At 32.9% G+C, this 21863-nt stretch overlaps 2 protein-coding genes and 1 pseudogene across 5 annotated transcripts; 2 read left to right on the top strand and 1 right to left on the bottom strand.

Moving 5' to 3' along the window:
* The first annotated feature begins 1160 nt into the window (after positions 1-1160).
* On the top strand, positions 1161-7081 carry LOC146950808 (cytokinin riboside 5'-monophosphate phosphoribohydrolase LOG1-like). Its single transcript, XM_085746781.1, has 7 exons — positions 1161-1318; positions 1567-1664; positions 1840-1870; positions 2879-2978; positions 6172-6242; positions 6348-6491; positions 6774-7081. Exons 1-7 carry the CDS (start codon positions 1199-1201, stop codon positions 6837-6839), a joined length of 630 nt encoding a protein of 209 aa, XP_085602907.1. The 5' UTR covers positions 1161-1198; the 3' UTR covers positions 6840-7081.
* A 2745-nt stretch (positions 7082-9826) lies between these two features.
* Positions 9827-11986, top strand: LOC146950807 (F-box/LRR-repeat protein 13-like; annotated as a pseudogene). The gene is made up of 3 exons (XR_015027704.1): positions 9827-11107; positions 11239-11394; positions 11488-11986. The product of XR_015027704.1 is annotated as an F-box/LRR-repeat protein 13-like (transcript).
* A 3032-nt stretch (positions 11987-15018) lies between these two features.
* On the bottom strand, positions 15019-20972 carry LOC146950806 (mediator of RNA polymerase II transcription subunit 7a-like). Of its 3 annotated transcripts, none has more exons than XM_085746783.1 (7): positions 20786-20923; positions 19450-19535; positions 18638-18831; positions 17105-17174; positions 16632-16798; positions 16448-16521; positions 15019-15309 (listed from the first exon to the last, which is right to left on the bottom strand). In XM_085746783.1, exons 3-7 carry the CDS (start codon positions 18770-18772, stop codon positions 15249-15251), a joined length of 507 nt encoding a protein of 168 aa, XP_085602909.1. In that variant the 5' UTR covers positions 18773-18831; positions 19450-19535; positions 20786-20923; the 3' UTR covers positions 15019-15248. The 3 variants fall into 3 exon arrangements, with proteins under 3 accessions (XP_085602909.1, XP_085602910.1, XP_085602908.1); XM_085746784.1 differs by having other exon boundaries at positions 19450-19532; XM_085746782.1 differs by lacking the exon at positions 19450-19535 and having other exon boundaries at positions 20786-20972.
* Between the last annotated feature and the right edge of the window lie 891 nt (positions 20973-21863).

Here is a 21863-nt window from a genome sequence, read left to right as displayed (position 1 = left end):
TTTGACAATTTTTTCAAGCAAGAACGAACAATATGGGTGGAACAAGATAGAGTTTCACGAGCTCATCACATACAGTGCGTTCCAAAGTGTGTGACAAAAGTTTGAAGACTAGCTATGGGTGGATCACGAGACCAATAAGAGACTAATATTCAAAACTATTTTTTAAAAGAGAAAAATACACCACTTATTGTTTAGTAGAATATAAGTTTCAATCCTAATTAAAGTATTTGCCAAATTGTTTATTTACCTCGCAGCCAACTATATAGGGTTGAGAAGAAAAAAAAATTACCATTTTGCCAAAACTTGAAAATACTGAGTATATGTCCTCGTGAGCTTAGCTCAGTTGATAGGGACAATGCATAAAATATGCAAGGTCCGGGGTTCGAACCCCGGTCACCACCAAAAAAAAAAATACTGAGTATATATATAAATCACTTTTTTATGGTGAGACCTACGTTAACGTTACCCCTTCATATATTAAGTATATATCTTTCATCTGGTTGATATCTCACTAGCAACTCATACTTGAACTTCAACACGGTCAATTTCTCGTTTTTAACTTACAAATGTTGAAGATTAACTACCGAAAGAGCAAACAATCGCATCTTCATTGAAACCTAAGAATATTGAGTATATAAATCATTTGTCTTGTATATCTTTTAATGAACACCCAGATTTAGATTCTATAAAGTTTCAAAGTGTAGTTTTTGTAAAATTACAGTGGTACTATGATTTTATTATACTCATCGTGAATTCAAACATGCATGAGCTTACACTAGTTTAAGTGAGACATTCAATTGACTTGGAAATTAAAATTAAAGGGCTGTCTATTGGATGTCACAACTTACAAGTCTTTGAAACAATTGGAGTACCTATTTTACTAAAAGGAAAAAAAATAAAAATAAAAACACAATGATAATGACATAGGACCACGGATTGTGTTTGGTTTTTAGATTTTTTTGAATGAATGGTGAAAGAGGGGACCATAGTAATTAAAGTAGAAACACACAAACACATAAACAAACACAGATAAGACATTGTATCAAGTTTTCCTTGGTTCCCTATAGACGAGTCAGCATCATTTTAATGATGTGGTAAATACGAGTTCAAACTTTATGCTTATTTTGCCTTTATATATACCATATAACCGTGCTTATACCACACCATCAACCACTCATATCAAAGGTGAGAGAGAAGAATGGAGAGAGAGATAGAGATGAAGCTATCAAAGTTTAAGAGAATTTGTGTGTTTTGTGGTAGTAGCCCTGGGAACAAAACTAGCTATAAGGATGCTGCTATTGAACTTGGAAAAGAATTGGTAATTATTACTACTTTTGAATTTTTTTTCATTTTCCTTATTTTATTATCATCATGAATAATACAATTTTTTCATAACTTCTTCATTTGTTTTTGTACTTTAGACTTTAATTTATATACTCTTTCCATAACAAAATATAAGTAAAAATGAGTCAAAAGAATTTGACGTATTTGGTTCACCTATATACCTATGATATGATATGGTGTTTAGTTCTTAATTAACTTTGTTGTATTTTGATATATAAAAAGGTTTCAAGAAATATTGATCTAGTTTATGGAGGAGGCAGCATTGGTTTGATGGGGTTGATTTCTCAAGCTGTTTATGATGGTGGTCGACATGTAATTGGGTGAGCCAAGAGCTTCATCTTCTTCTTCTTCTTAAACCTATTTGGATTTACAGAAACCCTAGCATAATCGCATTGTGCCACCGTGATATCGTCAAATTTACCGTGATTCTAAAATGCACGACTACTATATATTTTGTTAAACTCAACTAACTTTTTGTTTTGTTTTTGTTTTCAGAGTGATTCCCAAAACACTAATGCCAAGAGAGGTAAAGTTATGCAGCTTTGGAAGCATTCATATCATATCTTCATTTCAAAATTAAAGAAAATGACTAAACATGCTACACAAGAGTTGTTTATTTTAAGTGAATTTCAACCATGCTTTTGTTATCTCAATATCTAAGTTTCACATTTGTATTTTTGTGTGCGATTATTCATTCAAGTGGGAACTAGTGGTTGCATGATTTTTTTCTCTTGTAGCATTTTTATCCTATAGTTCAAATTTACAAACTTATCTATCAATATACACCTGGCAATCTGGGGTTGTTTATCCTTCTGAACCATTTTGTCTTTCTCTCCATGTTCCATATTACACCCTTTAGATTCTCATTGGCATTATCCCTTTTTTATATTCTTTATCATCATTGAGGAAGCAAACTTTCTTCTTTTGTTCTCTCTTCTTGTTTTTTTCTTTTCCCTATCATAAATTTAAGCTTTGGCCATATAAATCTAATATTTAATTCGTTCAACAATAATTGTCATAACTCATAATATTTTAAATGATTAAACATTGCAAGGCTAATTTGTCAGGATTAACGATTACAGAGACCAATTTTTAAATGACGCTTAATTGCAAGGACGAAACACATCATTAAGCCAAAAAATAATTAAAATGACACTTTTTGCGACAACTTTTTATTTCAGTTTCCTATGAATAAACTCCACTAAGGATAATTTTATTCAAAATATACCATATATTAACTGTCGATATTTTTTTTATTCGAGATTCAAACATTCATTCGCTACATTATGAAGTCTTATCGCTTCCGCGACACATTTTTTTATTTGTAAATGTGATTGTTATTATAAAATAGAGTGAGTTATTTTATTGAGCCCACTACCTTCAAAAACTCATCATTACATCTTTCCCTGCTGATACAAATGCATTTTTGGAAGACCCTACTAAATACTCATATCACTCTCTCACTCACACGCGCAAAAGCTGTTTATGACTTAACTATTGTTTCAGTGATAATTTGGTATATACTATGCTGCAGCTTACTGGTGAAACAGTAGGAGAAGTGAAAGCAGTAGCTGACATGCATCAAAGGAAAGCTGAAATGGCTAGAAATTCTGATGCCTTTATAGCCTTACCAGGTTGGTACAAACAACCTTCTTTCTAGCTCCAATATTTTTCTCATGGATGGTGTGGAATGTAAATTCCAATAGGTGATTCATTAAGGCACATGTCAAAAGGAATTACTCGTCGAACTAGCGAGTCTTTGATTAAACCGCATGACTATAGACGAATTTGGATTTATGAAGTTGGAGGATTCCGCATTCATGCAATCGTGACAACATCGGTAGTCGTTTAATCAAAATTAGACAATCCATAAAATGTAAACTTTAATTTAGACCTTCTAATATTTGATTAAATGGGCACTGATATTCTAACCGCGTGAACTAGGGGTATCTCTATAAATGTAAGGGTGCTGAATCCACTATTAAACTTGTGAATCATTCCAAAAATTAGTGAATCACTACTAAGATGTAGTATATAAGAGATACTAGTAGATACTCCCTCCGTTTCAAAATGAGTGTCGCTTTAGAGAAAAAAATTTGTTTCAAAATGAATGTCACTTTCAGTTTTCAATGCAATAATAACTTTTTCTTTTCAATTGTACCCTCCAATTAATACGCAGCACACTACTTCCAAAGTATTACTTTTAAAACTAACCAATAGTTAATAAGGATAATTTGGTAAAATAACCATTCTCTTTCTTTTTAATCATTGCATTTCTTAATATGTGTGTAAACACCTAAAACGACACTCATTTTGAAACGGAGGGAGTATTATTGGTCATATGTGTTGGTATATTTAGATGGTCTGTTATAGATTAAAAACATCACCAAAATATATCAAAATTATATTTTTGTAAAAAAAAAAAAAAAAACTATTCACTTTACAAAAGTCAAAACATACATTCTTTAAAAAAAAAAGTCAAAACATACCTTTTTTTTCTCTTTTCATTTTAGGAGAATGTATGTCATTTTTTAAATGTGTTGCACAAAGTTTCCACTTGTGACGTGCCAACTGCCAATCAATTTTTTCCCCACTTTTTGTTGGAAAGCACTTAAATTTTTGGAATTTGCAAGAGTGGTGCAGGTTTCCTTTAAGATGAATTACACATAACACGACGACTAAAATAATTATTGACAACATCTTATCATTTAAAAGTTGACAAATTCAATGGAAGAGATGGTGAAGAGGATGACCAATGAGTAGCGATTGATATTGAGAACATGTCGCGTGTTAGAAACACAGATTTTAACCTAAACTTTACAACCTACTCTTTTTGTTGGTTAAAATCTATATAGGTCCACCAAATTTACATAGGAATCACATGATTATGATTTTACGATATACTCCCTCCGTCCCATATTACTTGACCTAGTTGACTCTGTCACGTATGCCAATGCATAATTTTAAACTTAAATTTCTTTAATAATCTAGTAAAAAAAATTACGAAAATTTGATATTTTGAAAATATTAATCGAGACGAATCTAACAACATCTTATATGCTATATTTTGTTTTTATATATTAGTAAAAAAATAGAGTCAAAACATGTTACATGAATAGTGCAAATATTCTAAATAGGTCAAGTAATATGGGACGGAGGGAGTATGTAAATTTTAATCAATCAAAGAAAGAGTATGTTAGAAAGTATGTTACAGAATGTGTTGTTAACTTTTCTCTAGAAAACATTATTAACAATCCAGTCAACCATCTTTTAACCTAAAACAAATAAAACTTAACCAAATTATCCAACTCAGATGATTAATAAGCTTAATAAAAAACAAATCGTTTGAAAAAATTCACATTTAATTTTTAAATGAAACAATTCTTGATTAGATTATAGTTATTTCACGATTGAATTTTAGATTATTAAAATATTTTCCCTGAAAAACGGAATTAGACCTCTAAGTCGTATTGACATGTCTTCGATGAAAAGACCATACGATGTCCAAAAGGAATTTTTGAACTTACTTACATTACATGAATGCGCCACTTCGGTTGTCCATTAATTATTACATGACAAATATTCTTAGATGAGATCATTTTAATTTAATTTAAAAACATCAAAAATAAAGATTAGGCTACGCCCATTAATTGAAAAGTGATAAGATGGAGAGTGAGAGAGATAAACTAGTAGACAGCTAATGAATTTATAGTAGATAAAGTATAAATAAATTTATAGTTGATATTATCAAATTGAACTTATAGTTGATACGATCAAATTGGATTTAGTTGACATATAAACAATTTTTTTCATTTAAAATAATAAGATAAAAATGAAAAAAAAATATCATAAGTAAGAAATCCAAACGTTACTTGAAATATAATCTTAAAATAACACTTTAGCCTTAATCGCTTTCAAAGCCTTCAATAATAGGTATTTTGATCTAAATATTTTTTTTCCTTTGTTTTACTTTATCGTAATGAGAAAACGAGTAGATATTTTTTCCCATTCTTACATCGATCTTGCAAGGAGAAATTCTAATATAGTCACGGGACCAAGAAAATAGTGTTTGGTCACACACACATAAAAATGTATTTTTTTGATAATAAAAAGAAAATTGATAAAAAAGATTATTGAATATTTTGAGGAGAATCTTTTTATGTGTGTGTCCAAACATTATTGATTTGGTTTTGTGACCATGGAAGAATATCTCTCTTGCAAGTGGCTTACCCACACAAACCCAAAGATATAGGGGCCCATGATAAGGGACCTGGATCCCCTGCTGTAATTGCTTCACGCAGTGGTCGATCTCAGCCATTGAACACTGATCCAACGGTTACGATAGTTCTGTCCGTTTTCACACACTTTAATCTCAGCTACTAGAATTTGATCGGATGGCTGGCATGACTTATAGCACCTGCTGTTACAGCAGGAAATCTGCATCCCATGATAAGGGCAGCTTTCTCTCTCTCGATGAATCGTTCATAAGCTTAGCAAGAAAAACAAATCCGTACCATCAGGAAAAAAAAATTGTCTTATTTGTAGTATATTATATATATTTATATAATCATCTAAACAATTAGTTTGACCTAGAGTTAAAAAAGTTGTAGGTCCAAAATTCAAACTCAGAAGAAAAAGAAAAATAATATTAACCTAACAACTAATCACCAACATTGGTCCTTAAAAAAATATACAATCATCTAACAAAAGTGGGGAAGTGGTTAAGTTGTTTAAGAAATATAGAACTAATTTTTTCCCATTTTGAAACCAATTTTTTCTATTTCTAGTACCATGTTTTCTAAAAGGGTTATATATATTTGCATGAAGGTGGGTATGGGACACTTGAGGAGCTCCTTGAGGTGATAACATGGGCTCAACTTGGCATCCATGATAAACCGGTAAAGATTTTCATTCTACACACAAATGTTATTATATATTGAAATTTGTTCTCTTACCCTTTTATGAGATAAAATTTGCTTAAATAAAAGTTTTTGTTTTTGAAGGTGGGATTGCTGAATGTTGATGGATACTACAATTCCTTTTTGACTTTCATCGACAAAGCTGTGGAGGAAGGATTCATTAGCCCCACAGCTCGCCATATAATTGTGTCTGCACCAACACCAAAAGAGCTTGTCAAAAATATGGAGGTAATTCCATCTATATACTTCTATCCAACGTTTTCGATTTAACCGATTGAACTGAGAATAGACTAATTAGGTGGTTGGTTTAATCTAGGTTGTATTGTAGTCTAATTGAATCAAGTTAATCTAAGATTGAACCGCATTAAATCGGTTGAATCGCGGTTGATTCAATTAATTTTTATTTTTTGTATTCTTTTATTGAACCAATTGAACCATAACCCGAATTTTCACTGGTTCTTCAAGATTTTTTTAGAATTAGTTTTCATTCTTTTGGTTTCATTCATGTAGGAGTATTTCCCACAGCATGAAAGAGTTGCCTCCAAGCTAAGCTGGGAAAATGAACAGCTAGATTAGTCCTCAAAATTGTGAAATCTAAGATGATTAGATGGTAATCGATGGCAGTTTGTGTAGAGAAGAACAAACAATTGTTAGTCAAAATGTGAGACAACTCAAGGAACTACTATGGTAGAAGATCACAATTTCATGGAGCCGAGATTTTTGTGTGCTCTTACATTTTCTTGTTAATGTAAACTATCGATTTGGAATCTAGCTATGAATGCTAACTTTATGCTCAATGTGAATTCAGTTTCTTTTTACTCTATCTGTTGACCTAAAAAGAGAATTGAGAGAGTGAAACTAAACTCAAGTTCATTAAACAAAGTTTTAGATTCGAGTTTTGTGGATGGAAAAAATATAGTTTGGAGGAACGAGAGTGAGTTGAGTTTCGAGGCGAAGATTGGTTATTAATAACTTAGTTAAAAAAAGACACGAAATTAGTGTCGAATGCTAATAATACTAATACTAGTAAGTAAACAATATAATACTAAGTAAGTCAAACTCTTCTCCTCCACACACACAATTTTAAGAACAATCCCAAAAGCTCACCCATAAATAAGGTATATTCAAGGACAAACCTATAAATTTTAGGTATTGTAGGCAACCCACACACACAAATATATACTGGCCTGAAAAAAATTAACATTTAAATTTTAAAGCATAAATATAGATCATAATTGTCCTTTACGATTTTTTTATATTCTAAAACATTGAATGATTTTCTTATTTTCAACATCAATAAAAATATCGCTTTCAATATAAGTAACTAAATAATCATTTAATTATTAATCTCTCATGCAATTTCGTATTCAATTCTTGATAATATTCATAACATAGAAATCTCTTTTAATTTTTGCAGTTGTCAAAAGTAAGATCAAAGACAACTCCTAAGCAAATATACCAACGGTGACACAATATATTTTCCGATCTCCACTGGCTTTATAAAAAGATCACCAATCCCCTCTATAATTATAGACGGCCACTTGCTCATCAAGTATAGCATAGTAATTAGGGTTGGGTATCTCGACCTTCCTTCTCTCTCAAGGTTCAGGTCATGGCTTCTTGACTCTTCAATTGAGTTCTAAGAGTGATGGCTACTTGGGTCATGCGATCCATGCAATCCACATTCAAGTTTCCTATTGACACAAGTAAAATACTAAAATGCCCCCAGCGGTAGTTAACTACCGTTGAGGACCCGGCGGTAGTTAACTACCGTTGAGGACCCAGCGGTAGTTAACTACCGCTGAATTCATTTTATGTCCCAGTGCCATTCCACTTTCTCTGTCTTCTTTTCTTCTTCTCCATCTTTGTTGCTTTTCTTCAATTCACACTACCATGTTGGCATCAATTATACATCATATTTTCACACCGCTCCCAACCAGTCTTACAAGGCTCACAATAATGGCATCAAGAAGCCAAAGAGGCATCACCACACTTCCATCAAAGGGATGGATCCAAAGTTTTTGAGGAGACAGAGGTATGCAAGAAAACTCACTGGTTTCAGCACAACACGAGCATGCACAACATCTCCATCAAGCCTATGAAGCCTCTTGTAACCAATTGTTGTCCCTTTGATTATTGATTTACCATCCACATAAATTTCATACTCTTTGAACCTTTGACCAAGTCCAATTGCTTCTTGTATTCTAATCACATTAAATCTTAAACTTCCATCATTATCCCAAATTTCAATCCAATAATGGTCCTTTTCCTTAGAAAATTGCTTTTCTGACACAAGTAAACTTACTGGTTTCAGCTTTGTGCTTTATCCTGATTATTTTGAGCAATTTGGCATGCGTGTTGACCTCAAATTAAGTTTGTTTAGAACATAAAACAGAAAAATTTGTTTGAGAAAAAAAAAATTATGATTGTTTTTCAACAAATCAACAAAGATGAAAAACATTTTTGAGAAATTGAGAAATTCATGAGTAATCTAGTTGTGTTTGGAAGTTGTTAATCTGCTCTAGCTCCTAGCTTCAAGAAATTGCTATAAGACTTCAAGCATCAGGTGAAAGTTTTATTTGGGTAGGGAAGAAAAGCAATGAAGATGGAGAAGAAGAAGTGTTGTGTAGTGTGAACTGAAGAAAATATTTCAGCGGTAGTTAACTACCGCTGGAGCCAGCCAGCGGTAGTTAACTGCTGCCGGGTCCTCAACGGTAGTTAACTACCGCTGGGGGCATTTAGGTATTTTACTTGTGTCAATGTGAAGTTTTTTATGTCAACAAAGCAATTTTCACTCTACATAGGTTGTTTGAAAAATTTGAATGTCCAACTAACAAATCGAAATTCCTTCAAAAAAATAGAACTAACCAATCGAAACACACTCTTAATCTTTTTTTTTTTTTTAGGGATAATAACACACTCTTAATCTTATAAGTTTTCATAGAATTTCAAATTACATCATTCATATATATTGTTTCTCTTTCTCCTCCACACACACTGCGCAGCTCTCACTCAGGCAGCAAGGTATGATTCATTTTCATATACAATCAACCAAATCTCTTAATTATTTGATTCTTTATAATTGTTGTTCTAATTTTTTATCCAAATTAAGAACAGATACTATGTTTAAAAAGAAAAAGATGGAAATCAGCAGCAGCAGCAAGGTATGATTGATTTTCCACTACATTCAATCGCTTCAATTCAAATACCTATGCTTCCTTAATCATTTGAATCTCAATAAGTGTTGTTATATTTTTTCAAATTTAAGAACAGTTGATTTATGCTTTTGTTATTAACAATTATTTTTAGGGGTTAAATAGTATTTCCCTCTTTAATTTGAACGAGTTTTGGTTTATACCATGACATCATGTAATATTGTTTTTTTAGGTTCTAACATTATAATTTAAAGATTCTTCATGAGATTTGACTGTACAAAATATTGTACAAGGAATGTAAATCAAAATTCGCTCAAAATTACATAGGCAAAAAGTATCTTAATTTTAAAATTTGATAATTACAAGTTGGAATCTAAACAAAAGTATCACAGGGATAAACTTTCGTACAAATTACAACTCTTATTTTTATTATTATTATTTATTTATTTTTAAAACTTAGCTTTAAGCTGAGTGACCAATCCCATTGTTCATCATCAAGAGGACCTAATTGAAGCCGGAGCAATGCCTGAATGGACTCGTCCACCATTTGAATTGTTATCACAAGATTTGAACATGAGACCTAGAAAGATGAGCAGAAACATGGTGTCCAAAGATGTCCACCATCTTCCATACCTTTTCTTGGGCAATCAAGCATATCTCATCAATGAATCATTACATGAAAAGATGAAAAATCTCATCAATGAATCATCATCACTCAAAATGGAGAAAAATATTAGTGACTTACCCGATAACATTCTTCACCATATTCTTTCATTTCTCTCCACCAAGGATGCCGTCAAAACATCCATATTAGCAACAAAGTGGAGGTACTTGTGGACCCAATTATCCGTCTATGATTTTCATATTATTAGTCCTTCTCATCCTCAAAATCAAAACCCAGCAACAGCAAATTCTCTTTTAGGTTTAGTCACCACACTACTTCACAAATCTAATGTAGAAATACAAAGCCTCGCCATTAAAATAACACCTCGAGTTATTTTTGATGCACACGATCATTTTTGTCGACTATCTGTTACTCTTGATGCACGCAAACTTACTTCTTTACTATCTTATCTACTTACCCACAAAGTCCAGCAACTTCAAATTTGCATAGATGATATAAAATATCGAAATATTACTTGTGTGTTACCCCGTAGTTTCTCAACATCTCACTCATTGACTAAACTATCCTTACAACTTGGCGGCTTTACACTATTTATTCCTACCGGTATTCGATTCCCTACCCTTAAGACTTTAAATCTTTCATATGCTACCTTTGAAAGTGACAAGTCAATTGAACAATTTTTTTCTGAGGGGTGCCCTGTCCTACAAGATTTGACTTTGAACTATTGCTATTGGTTGTACATCAAGCAGATCACCATTGCTACTTCCACATTGAGGATTTTGACCATCCGTTCTGACCCTTATTGCCTAAATTGTGATGATTTCTCTGATTTCTCAGTCAAGATTGATGCTGTCAATCTTGTATCTTTAACTTGCACAAGTCATCCAACCATACAATTTATCATTGTTAACCCCCCAACTTCCATAGTTGATGCATATATTGAATTTGACATACTCCTTCCAATTACTTATTTAATGCAACATGTTTCTTCTCCATATTCGGTTGCGCTATTGAGTGGACTTGCAAGTGTCAAGTCTCTCACACTATCAAAAGACACTTTTAGGGTATGTATTGTCTTTTTTCTCATCATCTTCATTTATCTTTTTAATATTGTATATAAAATTATGTGCATTGACGCCAATGTTGCCTTTGGTTGTGTTTCACATGCAAATTTATTTTTGTTTCCTTTTTCTAGGAACCTCTCTATGTAATTGATCATCCCCATCTCCTTCCTGAGTTCCACAATTTGACACATCTTTGTCTGTATTTGGAGATTGTCGACTTCAGTAGAAAAACATTAATGGAATTTCTCCTAAGGTGTCCTAAACTGGAAGTTCTTGTTTTACCTCTGGTACGCCTTATATCCTGCTTGATCTCCCCCATTTCAAGGTTAAAACAATGATATTATTTCCATCCATTGACTTGTTAATTGATTCTTATTTAGGTAGTTACCAGATTCACGGATATGAATGACTCGACATTAATTCCAGTGCCTTGGTTGTTTCAAATCTTCTCTCAAGATGCTTCACATTTCAATTTATGATGGATCTGATCATGGAATCCAATTCATTGAGTTTGTTTTAAAAAATGCTAGACTTTTAGAGGAGATCCAGATAACTTATTCGTCATTTTTTCGACGTTTTTACAAGCATTTCATGAACCTGGCGGATGTCAAGAACCAACTTGCAGGCATGGGAAGTTGTGATATTAAGTTTCACGAGAGAAAAATTGGGTCATGCTAAATTGTGCCCTTAGGACATATGTTCCCTAAGGGCACAAACAAATTAGCATTTCCCAAAAAAAATTAGTAGGAATTAAATTTACTCGTCTAACATTATTAATTCAAAACTGTGTGCTCTAGTTAAATAGCTTCCTTCACTTTAGGTAGACTAATAATAGTAGTTTATGGAGCTTGCACTTCATGAACCGAATCAGTTTATGTTTTATATTATTGTACAAACTCTTAATTTGTTTGTTGATAAATGCTTGCTTGGAAATGAAACCATATAACAATGCAAGTGTTGAGAATGGTTTGCTTGGAAACATGTTTTTTTGCCAGAAAAAAATTCTAGAGCTTGTCCATCAAACTTGGACCTGCAGCTTTCATCTAACGCCCCTAAGAATTTATACCATTAATGACTCTGAAGTTTAATTCGTTTTTTTTTTTTTTGTAGTGAGTTAGTTAACATGAGGTTGTTATGAGAAATTAACTAGACTTTTGTAGTTTAGCAAAGTTTATAGTTTTAACCGGTCTAGGAAATAAAGGTTGTTTAGCTCTTTTGAGATATGGTACACAAGTTCCAAGGTCTTTATACTATATTTGGTTTCCTTAACCAGTGCCCCCGAGGCACTAGTTAACATTTTCCTTATTTTTATTATTATTGAGCTATGATGTATGAAATTCGACATAGACACCTACGTGGAATAAAATATGAACAGGGTCTAAAGATCTTTTTATATATTAAGCAATTTGTTTCATTAAAATAGGTTCCTTAACAAAATTTGATAGTTTAAATCTTCATTCATCTATATATTGTGCCGAAAAGTTAAAAATGATGTAATCAAATTGAATGTTTTTAATCACTTAGTTGATCATCGCATTTTCGACCCCCCACCCCCATTGAAGTGTTTAAGAAGTGTCTAAGGTGTGCGAAGCAAAGGAAAAAAATTAGTTTTTTTGGGACACTTGTCTGACAAGTGGGTCTGAGCCTAGGCCTTATCAATTAAGAACGATTCGTGTGATGATTGGGAGTAAGCATATTGTCAATTAGTCTCTCTTTTGTAGCACACAGTTAAGTCTTCCTACGTCATATTATGATATTTGGCAAAAGGCTAGTGATATTTGGAGCAATATTCTTATTGCGTCTGAAATTCACCCCATATTACGTACTTTGGGCATTCTGCTACTAATAGTGCTAAAAACATTTTGCCATGTGAGCTTGTTCAAGTTTCTTGCATCTTAAGATTAAACATTGGAGTTATGCTAATTCATTGCATTTTACTTTGGCTCCATCTGTTGCCATTCTAGAGACTTTACATAACTAATTCATTGTAATCATTGTGAAGTTGTCTGTTGAATGTGCACATGACATATTAAAATAAAATTCAAAGGAGAAGTTACACATGACAATGCAATGTTGAATAATAATCATAGTCCAATCATCATTTATAACCAGCAATCAAATAAAATCTTAATTCATTAAACTTTATCACGATTAAAAGGAATAAAAAAGGAAAGATAGTCTTAAAATAAGGAATAAAAAAGGAATAAAAAAGAAAATGAAAGACACCATTCATGAAAAAAGGAATAAAAAATATGAGCAATAAAATCACAAAAGGGAGAAATTTATTTGTAAACGAGTAGAAGAGTCTTCAAATAATGATGGATTGGTCGTAGAAGAAGATAGTCTTGAACAACCTAATGAAAATTGGAATGATGACAGTCTCATCTCTCCTTTAGATATCTACTCCCTCCGGTCACATTTATAAGCAAAAAACAACTTTTTAGGTACATTGAATAACTAATGTATCTAACATATAAATGTGACCGAATACATTAATTATTCAATGAATCTAAAAAAGTGTTTTTTGCTTATAAATGTGACCGGAGGGAGTATAATCCTAGAAATTAGAGTAATTTTTATGCTTTCTTATAGAAAGACTTTCTAAACATTTTTCATATTCTTATTTTTCTTCAGAAAGCTGAGTAAAGGAGAGACTTTTGAAGGAAAAATGTTGGTTGACTTTAAACATGTGGATAAAGTATACTATTGTTTTTATTATAAATTGTTCACTTCTCCAAATAGCAGTCTCATCTCATGAGACTTTTTTAGCAAATGATGAAATGAATGATTGGAAGCATTTAAGCGAGAAACTCAAACAGTACGAGAATTGTGTTGAGTTTATCACTAATATTGACTACTTGAGATCATCGATGTCACAGGAAAGGGTGAATGATTTATCAGCAAGTTGTAGATTTACAACAGTAGGCTTGGCTTTCCTAATCCCAATTGCTTGAAAGTTGATTTAGGCATCAGATTGATGCTAGCACCTAGGTCACAAAGTGCTTGACTATAATTGACTCCACCTATAGAACAGAGAAATAGTGAAGCTTCTTGGATACTTCATCTTTGCAGGAATTTTGTGTTGAATTAACATGTTGCTCCCATGTTAATTTCCACACAAAAATTCTTGCAAAATTAATTTTTTTTATATATAAAATATACCTCAAAGAAATTCACCAAATTTCAATCACTTGCAAATTTAAAAATAATGTTTTTATATCCTAATTTTTAAAAGGGTTTGATTGGTTATCACTTTTTTTTTCTTTTAGTAACATATTTCCTTAAATGATATTTTTATTTATTTATATACTTTGTGTTCTTCTAACAACTAATTGCTAACATTTGTCATTAAAAAATACTTTCATCTTCAAGACAAAAATAATATAGACTAAATACATCAATTATTCAATGAATTTAAAAAGTATTTTTTTACTTATAATAATGACCAGATAGAGTATCTTTCATTTTTTTATTTATCGGTATTGTTTTTATTATTATGATGATGTGGTAAAATTAATAAGAGGGCTAATATTTGAACACCCCCGCATGGCAAACTCCATTCTACACCCTCCCATGACAGCTATACATGACTTCTTTTTAGCAGTAAGAATCGAACTTGATATCCAAATTTTATAACGCTCACACACATACCAACTAATTTGAAGTCGGGTTTGTTGTTTGGGAAATCTCTCACTAATTTGAAATTAATTTGTTGCAAAATCGAGTTTGCTGTTTGGGAAATCTATCACTAATTTCCCCTTATTTCTCCTGACGTATTCTCCAAACATACATTTTCGTGGTCTATCGCTTCTTTCTCACTCATTTTTTAATGTTCAAGAAGACTCATTGATCTGTTCAATTTTAATAGTCCCTTTTCTTAATTTTGGAAAATAACAGGGAGTCTTTGTTGATTTGATGAAAAGGAAGGAAACTAGCCATGATTCAAATTTGTATAAGTAGAAACCCAAAACATAAAAACATCGTTTTTGTTTGTTTATTAACAACAACTAACCATAAGGTGCTTAATTTAAAATTAGAGGGAGTGTCTTTGTTATTTAGTGAAACCTTAAAGGAGGTTAGTGCAATTTTCCCTTAAGGTTGTCATGATTGTCTTTGTTTATTAACCATAACTAACTATGTTTTAATGGCCATCAAGTGTTGCCAATGACTCGTTAAGGATTCTTCGAGCTTCTTCTCTCCTCCTGAAAAGAAAAGAGAAAGTAGGTTCAAAAAGACAAGTCACAATAGCTTAACAAAGTACCATACGTATCATAAAACAATTATTATAATATAAAAGAGAAGCATTGTCTTTGGCCATGACAAAACTGGGCAAAGAAGGGAGAAATGGTTGCTCCTATCAATTTTGGTGAACTAACTATACAACCTCATAAATTAGACCAATCAAGTTTCCAAAGCACTATTAGAGTCATTTTATTTGTATACAACAAACAAAATGTACAAAGATACACCAGGAACCGTCTTTCAAGTTATGGAAAAGGAAAATGTTTGATGCTATGATTTCTGGTTGTCAAAGTAAAATGACTGTATTTCATTAGAAAAAGTTTGGTAACAGGATTGGCAGATGATGTTTCCACTATCAATTTTAACTACATTATAAAAAATTCTTGCAGTTTATAATCTTCCATCCGCAGTTTAAAATGGGAAAGTGACTGTAGCAAATAAAATTTTATTTGAACATATAACTCTAGATTCCAGAGAGTTATAATCAACTCTTTCAATAAAACAAAACCCTGGTAAGTAGCCATGGGTGTATGAACCTATGAGGGAGGACCAAGCCTTAGATTCGTCGGGTTTTGCATATGTTATCAAAAAAATACAATCTATATAAAGGAAGCCTTCCATAATTAAAATATGAATAGCAAACTTAGACTTTATAATGAACTGTATTCTATATCAGTAACTTATGTTCTAGCTATTAGGCAGGATGTAACTAGTCCTAATGAAAATGTTCCAAGAGTTTACTAAAGGAAGACATGTAGAAATAAGAATTAGGATAGGCTTGTGCTAGTTAGTTGTTGTATCTGGTGAGTCAGTTAAGGTTGTTGGTGTTAGTTATTTTATCTTCTCTTGTATTTCTATTTTGGGAGATCAATAAATATGAATTCCCTGAATCAGTTAAGGTTGTTTACTGGTTTTACCCAGTGTGAAGAAATTAGAGTCTCTTATGTTAACTTTCACCATTTTCAAAAGAATGAACTAACTTGTGGATTTAGAAACCCATGAAGGTTACAACTTAAAAGCATACCAACAAATTTGTAGAAGGTTCTGAAACCATAGCCAATGAAACTAAAAAACAAAATCAGGAAAAGTATTGCAGACCTATTTATGTCCTCCACAGCTTGTTTACGGCGCTCTATCTGAAGTTCCAAAATGTGAATCAAAGTTGCTCTTGCCTATAAAGTAAATACATGATACAACGAAAATTTCAGAAACGGGAAAAAGACCAGAAGCATCCAAATCAAGGCAAGTTTATATACTTATAGCTGTCTGGAACATTGTATACCTGATGAGGACGCAGTGAATTCAAAAGGTGATGCAAATTTTTGAACACAGTTGAAATTTCTTCGACTCTCCTTGCATATTGTGATGGTCTCTCAATAAGAATATCAGCAAGCTCCAAAATGTGTAGTTGCAATTCTCCATTAAGTGACCTCAGCTCCTTCTTGAAATCTATAAAAGGTAAGATGTTAACTATAAGGAGTTATAAGTTATCTAGTAGAGACACCATGCATTGGCGCTTTTGTGACCAATTCAGCATTTCCTCATAAAAAGAACTATTTTTTTGAACAACTCATAAAAAGAACTATGAAGTTAATAATGCCTAAAAGATCAGGCCCACAAGTCTAGACTATACACGGTCACATATTAGGTTACAATGTTAGGTCCTTCACAACTATCTGTAACAACTCATACGGTCACTTCACAACATTTTCAGATTTAACTGAGCATAAAAAAAAAAAGCATAAGATAGCCTACCAATATTAGGTCCTTTAGAATAGAGTTGGCGTACCCCTTGTTCTTCCAAGCTTGGTAGAACATCACTAGTCTGTGTAAAAATAAAGAAACAAAATATTAACACGATATGATCACGCCAAATAGGCTTCTGCATAAAATCTCAAACACATAAACAGATATTTTTGGATAATTACATCACAAACTAATAAGAAACCCTGTTTTGCAAGACTGAACTCAACCTTTCTCAAGGTTTATGGTTGGATGAGGCACATGGTTAATAAAACCCTAGACTGAACTCAACCTGATCACAGATATAAACAGCAAAAAAATCCAGGTTTGGTGGTCCAAAATATACGCAAATCTTAACTACATTACCAAATTTAATGATATCATTCCTAAAATGCCCTTCAATCAATTTAGAGTTTAACATTCCAATAACCTTTAATTCTCATGAAACAAATTTCAATAAAGGGTAGTTTGGAGAAAGTATTAATCTTTCCAATCCTTGTCCCCACCAAAACTATCGAAGATGTATTTGAGAAGTTTCAAAGGAAATATCTTTAAAAGGAAAAAAATAATGATATGGGATAATTTTGAGACTTTGGGTACCTATCCGGTAGTATCAAATGTGTATCGGTATCAGATACATGTTGGACACAGTACTTTTCCATTTTTGAAGTCTTTGGGCTTCATGGATGGCATCCAATCACAACAACAAAAAAATGGCATACCAAACAACAAGATAGTAAATAGAACCCATGTTTAGATGACAATATTTTAACAGCTTTTGAAAGGGAAACCTTAACCAAATAGTTAGAGTTGCTGCCATATGCCTAGGAGGTCACTCATTTGAGTCGTGAAATCAACCTCATGGGTCTAACCATTCCTTAAACCCTGCCATGATGGGAGCTTACTCTAACACCAGGCCCGTTTGGATAAGCATTGCAATTAAGCGTTTCTAAGGCAAAGGGTAATTAAATAAGCACTTACGTATAAGTTACTTCTATGATCAAACAAAACACAGTCAAATTGTTTTCCTATAAGCTGTTTTCATAAGGTATTCTAGAGAGCTTATTGAAATTAGCTTAAAATAGCTTATGGACATGTCATAAGTTGTTTTTATTCAAAAAAAAAAAAGTCAAAGTTGTTTACTTAAGACCACCCAAACACTTTGAAAAATAAGTTCAAAATAGGATTTTCATAAGTCAATCCAAACGCAGCAAAGTTGTCATGTTCATTAAAACAACTTTTGAAGCAAATAAAAGAACTTTTGGGTTTCTTTATATACCAAAAAGCTCCAAGCTTTTAGAATAACGCACATGCCAAAGCTAAAATTAGGTAAAAATAAATACTAATTTTCCATTAAATGACATTATTAAAGCTAACTTTTCATTCTGCACAAGTTCCTCTTCCAAAATGTCTATTCAAGTGTCATTGTAATAGCAGGGCTTATCTTAGCAATATCGTCTCGAATAAATAGCTATTTAAACTATTTATCCATATAGTAATTAGAACCATAATAATATTAAAATTGCAAGGGGTAAAAAAGCTCACAGTGTAACTGCCTCCGAAACAGATATAAGTTCCTTCAATTGGTGGTGGAGGCTCTGGAGCAGACTCAGGGTCTTGCACATAATCTTTGTAAAGCCTGTAATAAGGTGGTGGTGGTGGGTATGTTGCCGTTGCCATAAATAAAATCTTCTAATCAAAAACCTTCAAAGATCATAGATGTATCTCAATTTCAAGATCTGCATCATTGAATTAAAAATAATGAGACATGAAGAGTGCATGGAGATTTAACTTCATCAAAAACTAAAAAAAAAAAAAAAAAAAAAAAAAAAAAAGACCCAACTTAACCATAACAGGAACGAAAATTGCACAACAGAGCTTAAATTCAATCCAATTTCATTGTTTGCATTGATGATGAGGTAGAAAACCTAATTTTAGATTTGTAAACCCACTTCATTGCATATACAGACATACTATCATATTTAAGGTTGCTTTTATATTGCTTCCTAACTTTTTGGTTAGTGAACTTTTTTCCTTACTAAACTCATTGGAATCTTTTATATATGTGATCACTAAGATGAATCCAGAAAATGTAGTTTGAAGTTGTCGAGATTTGCCTAATTGTGAAACTTCTACCTTTGGTTATATCATATCTGTTATACGTTTTGACCTTGCTAAGTAATAGGATCCTAAAACTATTAAGATCAGAGATGTAACATTCACATATGTACTATGTATGATCTTCAAACACTCAATTCAATTTTGCTCTTGCAAATCCCTTGGCTCGTCTTAAATCTAAGGGTGATTCATGCTAGTCGATTAGAATGATGCAGAGAAGAAATTCGGGAGGAGCTTACTAGGTTTGGTATCTGTGTTCAAGAATCACTGTGCATGGTTGGAGATTTTAACACCTTCAATAGGCAGAAGAAGATTGGGGGAGCTGCTGCAGAAAGAACATTCATTTTTTTTATAATAAAAACCCGCTTTAAATGGAGTACAGCTCCAAACCGAAACAGAGAGCGGTCAAAACAAAATCAGAACGTGTTTAAGCCGATTAACGGATTAGTGCAGCAGTATAAATACAAGATATGAGACATTACATCAAACCCACATTACAATTTGTATATGAGCAAAAGTCCCTCCATTTGGATTTTTTTGTTAGTATTCGGCCCAATGGTCGGAGGAACCAATCCCACCGTCCAGTCCACTAGCGGGAGGGCCCAATTAAAGCCAAACCAAAGTTGTATGGACTGGCCCAACACACAAATTGGCACCCGGAGCACTTGAACTTCAAAACTTGAGAGGAGCACCCTCTGAGGCCCCAACAATCTTACAGATATATGGTTAAAAGAATCAACACTTGGGCTCAAGGATAGTTTTATTAAAAATGTTTTAGATGGGGTTTTAGCAAATGAAGCATGAATAGTTTAGAGTTTACCGGTTTAGGACCTAAATCCTAAGTCTTGCAGATGTAAGGGGCGGATCTAGACATTTGATATACGTGTGGCTAAAATTTCAAAGAAACAATGACGAAAACTATACTAAAAATAAGAAATAACATTGTACAATACAATTACAATGAAAAGTGTCTACTATTCGATTGTTGAAAATGAGCTAAAATAACATCATTGCTAATTGTCAAAAGAACACCTCTTTCTATATAAGTTACAAGACGGTCATTTAGCCATTGATCATCGATTTAGTTTGGCAAGAGCAAAGCCAGCTTGAAAAGCATATAAACTATAGCAAATGTGTTGGTTCTTTATAAACCATATCATAATAAATTCCTTATTCTCAATGACAATGAGCTTATTCTATTCTTGGTTCTTTAGTGTTCACAATCAATTCCATAAAACATCACAAGTCTTACAACTGTGAGATAAACATTTTGCCTTTAAGCTTGAATGGTACTTTTATTATCAGTATCATCAGTATATCACGCATAAAACAATCAATTCCATTCCATAACATGGTTATTCTTCAAACATTTTCCTTGAGCTTGGATGCTTCTTTAGTGTTAACAACATCAGTATGTCACACCAAAAGAACCAAAAACAATCCCAATTCCCAATTCATAATATCATGTTTTATTTATTCCTATGATTTACACATCCAATTAACAATTCCCAATCCTAAAACCCTAAAGTAAGTAAGGAAGGAAGGAAGGAGAAATTGGAGAATCAATTGGCTTACCTTAGAGTGAGGGAGAACTGAGTCCGTTAGCAACCAAATAGCAAGAGGTTGAACAGCACAGGCCAGAGGCGAGAGCCGGGAGAGAGCACCAAGAGAGACAGTGAGAACTGAAGAAGAGAGTCTGTCGCAAGAGAGAGAGAGAAAGAGTTTTGAAATTGTGTGTTTTCATATAAAAAAAAATAAAAATAAATGCTGCATGAGAAAAATTTTGTTACGAGATTGATGCATTCAACGCATTGAAATTTGGAAACGTAATTTTTTCGACATAAAAATTTTATCAATTATTTCTACCAACACACGTTGGCTCAATTGCTAAGGAACGGGTCACTTCCTTGTAGAAGGTTGTGTGTTCGATTCCCTCTGCCGATGTGAGGGCAGTGTTGGTGGATGATCTGTAAGTACCTCTATAAGTGCTCTTTGGACTCGGAGGCGTGCCCTGACACTGGTGGCGACCGGAGCCGAACCCACCTAAACTTTATTTCATAAAAAAAAAAAATATTTATCAATTATTTCTGTTTAATTTTTTTTAATAATAACAAGGTGCAAGGAGCATTTTTGAAGAACAGAAACTGCAAATTCATATTTCAAATAAAAAAAAAACTACCAGTTAATAGAAATTTGCTTTTCCAATTTGACAATCTAGAGATGATGCAGGTCAAAATCGGTCTCTAAAAGTCTAGCTTCCGCGGATCCCCACCTATAGGCAGCCCCAGATACACAAATGGAAAGGTTCCGACGTGACAATTTAAAACCCGAGCAGCCTTAGACAACCAAGAACCTGTAACGTTAACACCCGTAAGCATGCTTTTGTGAAAATTAACCTTCAGCGCAGACAGTTGCTCAAGGATCAGCAGCACGACCCGTATAGATCGCACATTCAACCAACTCTTTTGTCCGGTAATCAACGTATCATCAACAAATTGAAGGTGTGACAGTCGTAAGGAATTATCTTGCCCCACATCATAGCCATGAAACATCCCCGCATCCAACAATGACAACATAAGGACATTAAAACCTTCAGCCGTCAACAGAAAAAGAAACGGAGAAAGAGGGTCACCTTGACGAAGACCTCTTTCCA

The sequence above is a fragment of the Medicago sativa genome, chromosome 2, assembly GCF_051527215.1.
Source record: "Medicago sativa cultivar Bolivia chromosome 2, Bolivia_mono, whole genome shotgun sequence".
In the NCBI taxonomy this organism is placed as follows: domain Eukaryota; kingdom Viridiplantae; phylum Streptophyta; class Magnoliopsida; order Fabales; family Fabaceae; genus Medicago; species Medicago sativa.
This window is presented reverse-complemented; position numbering and strand designations above follow the sequence as displayed.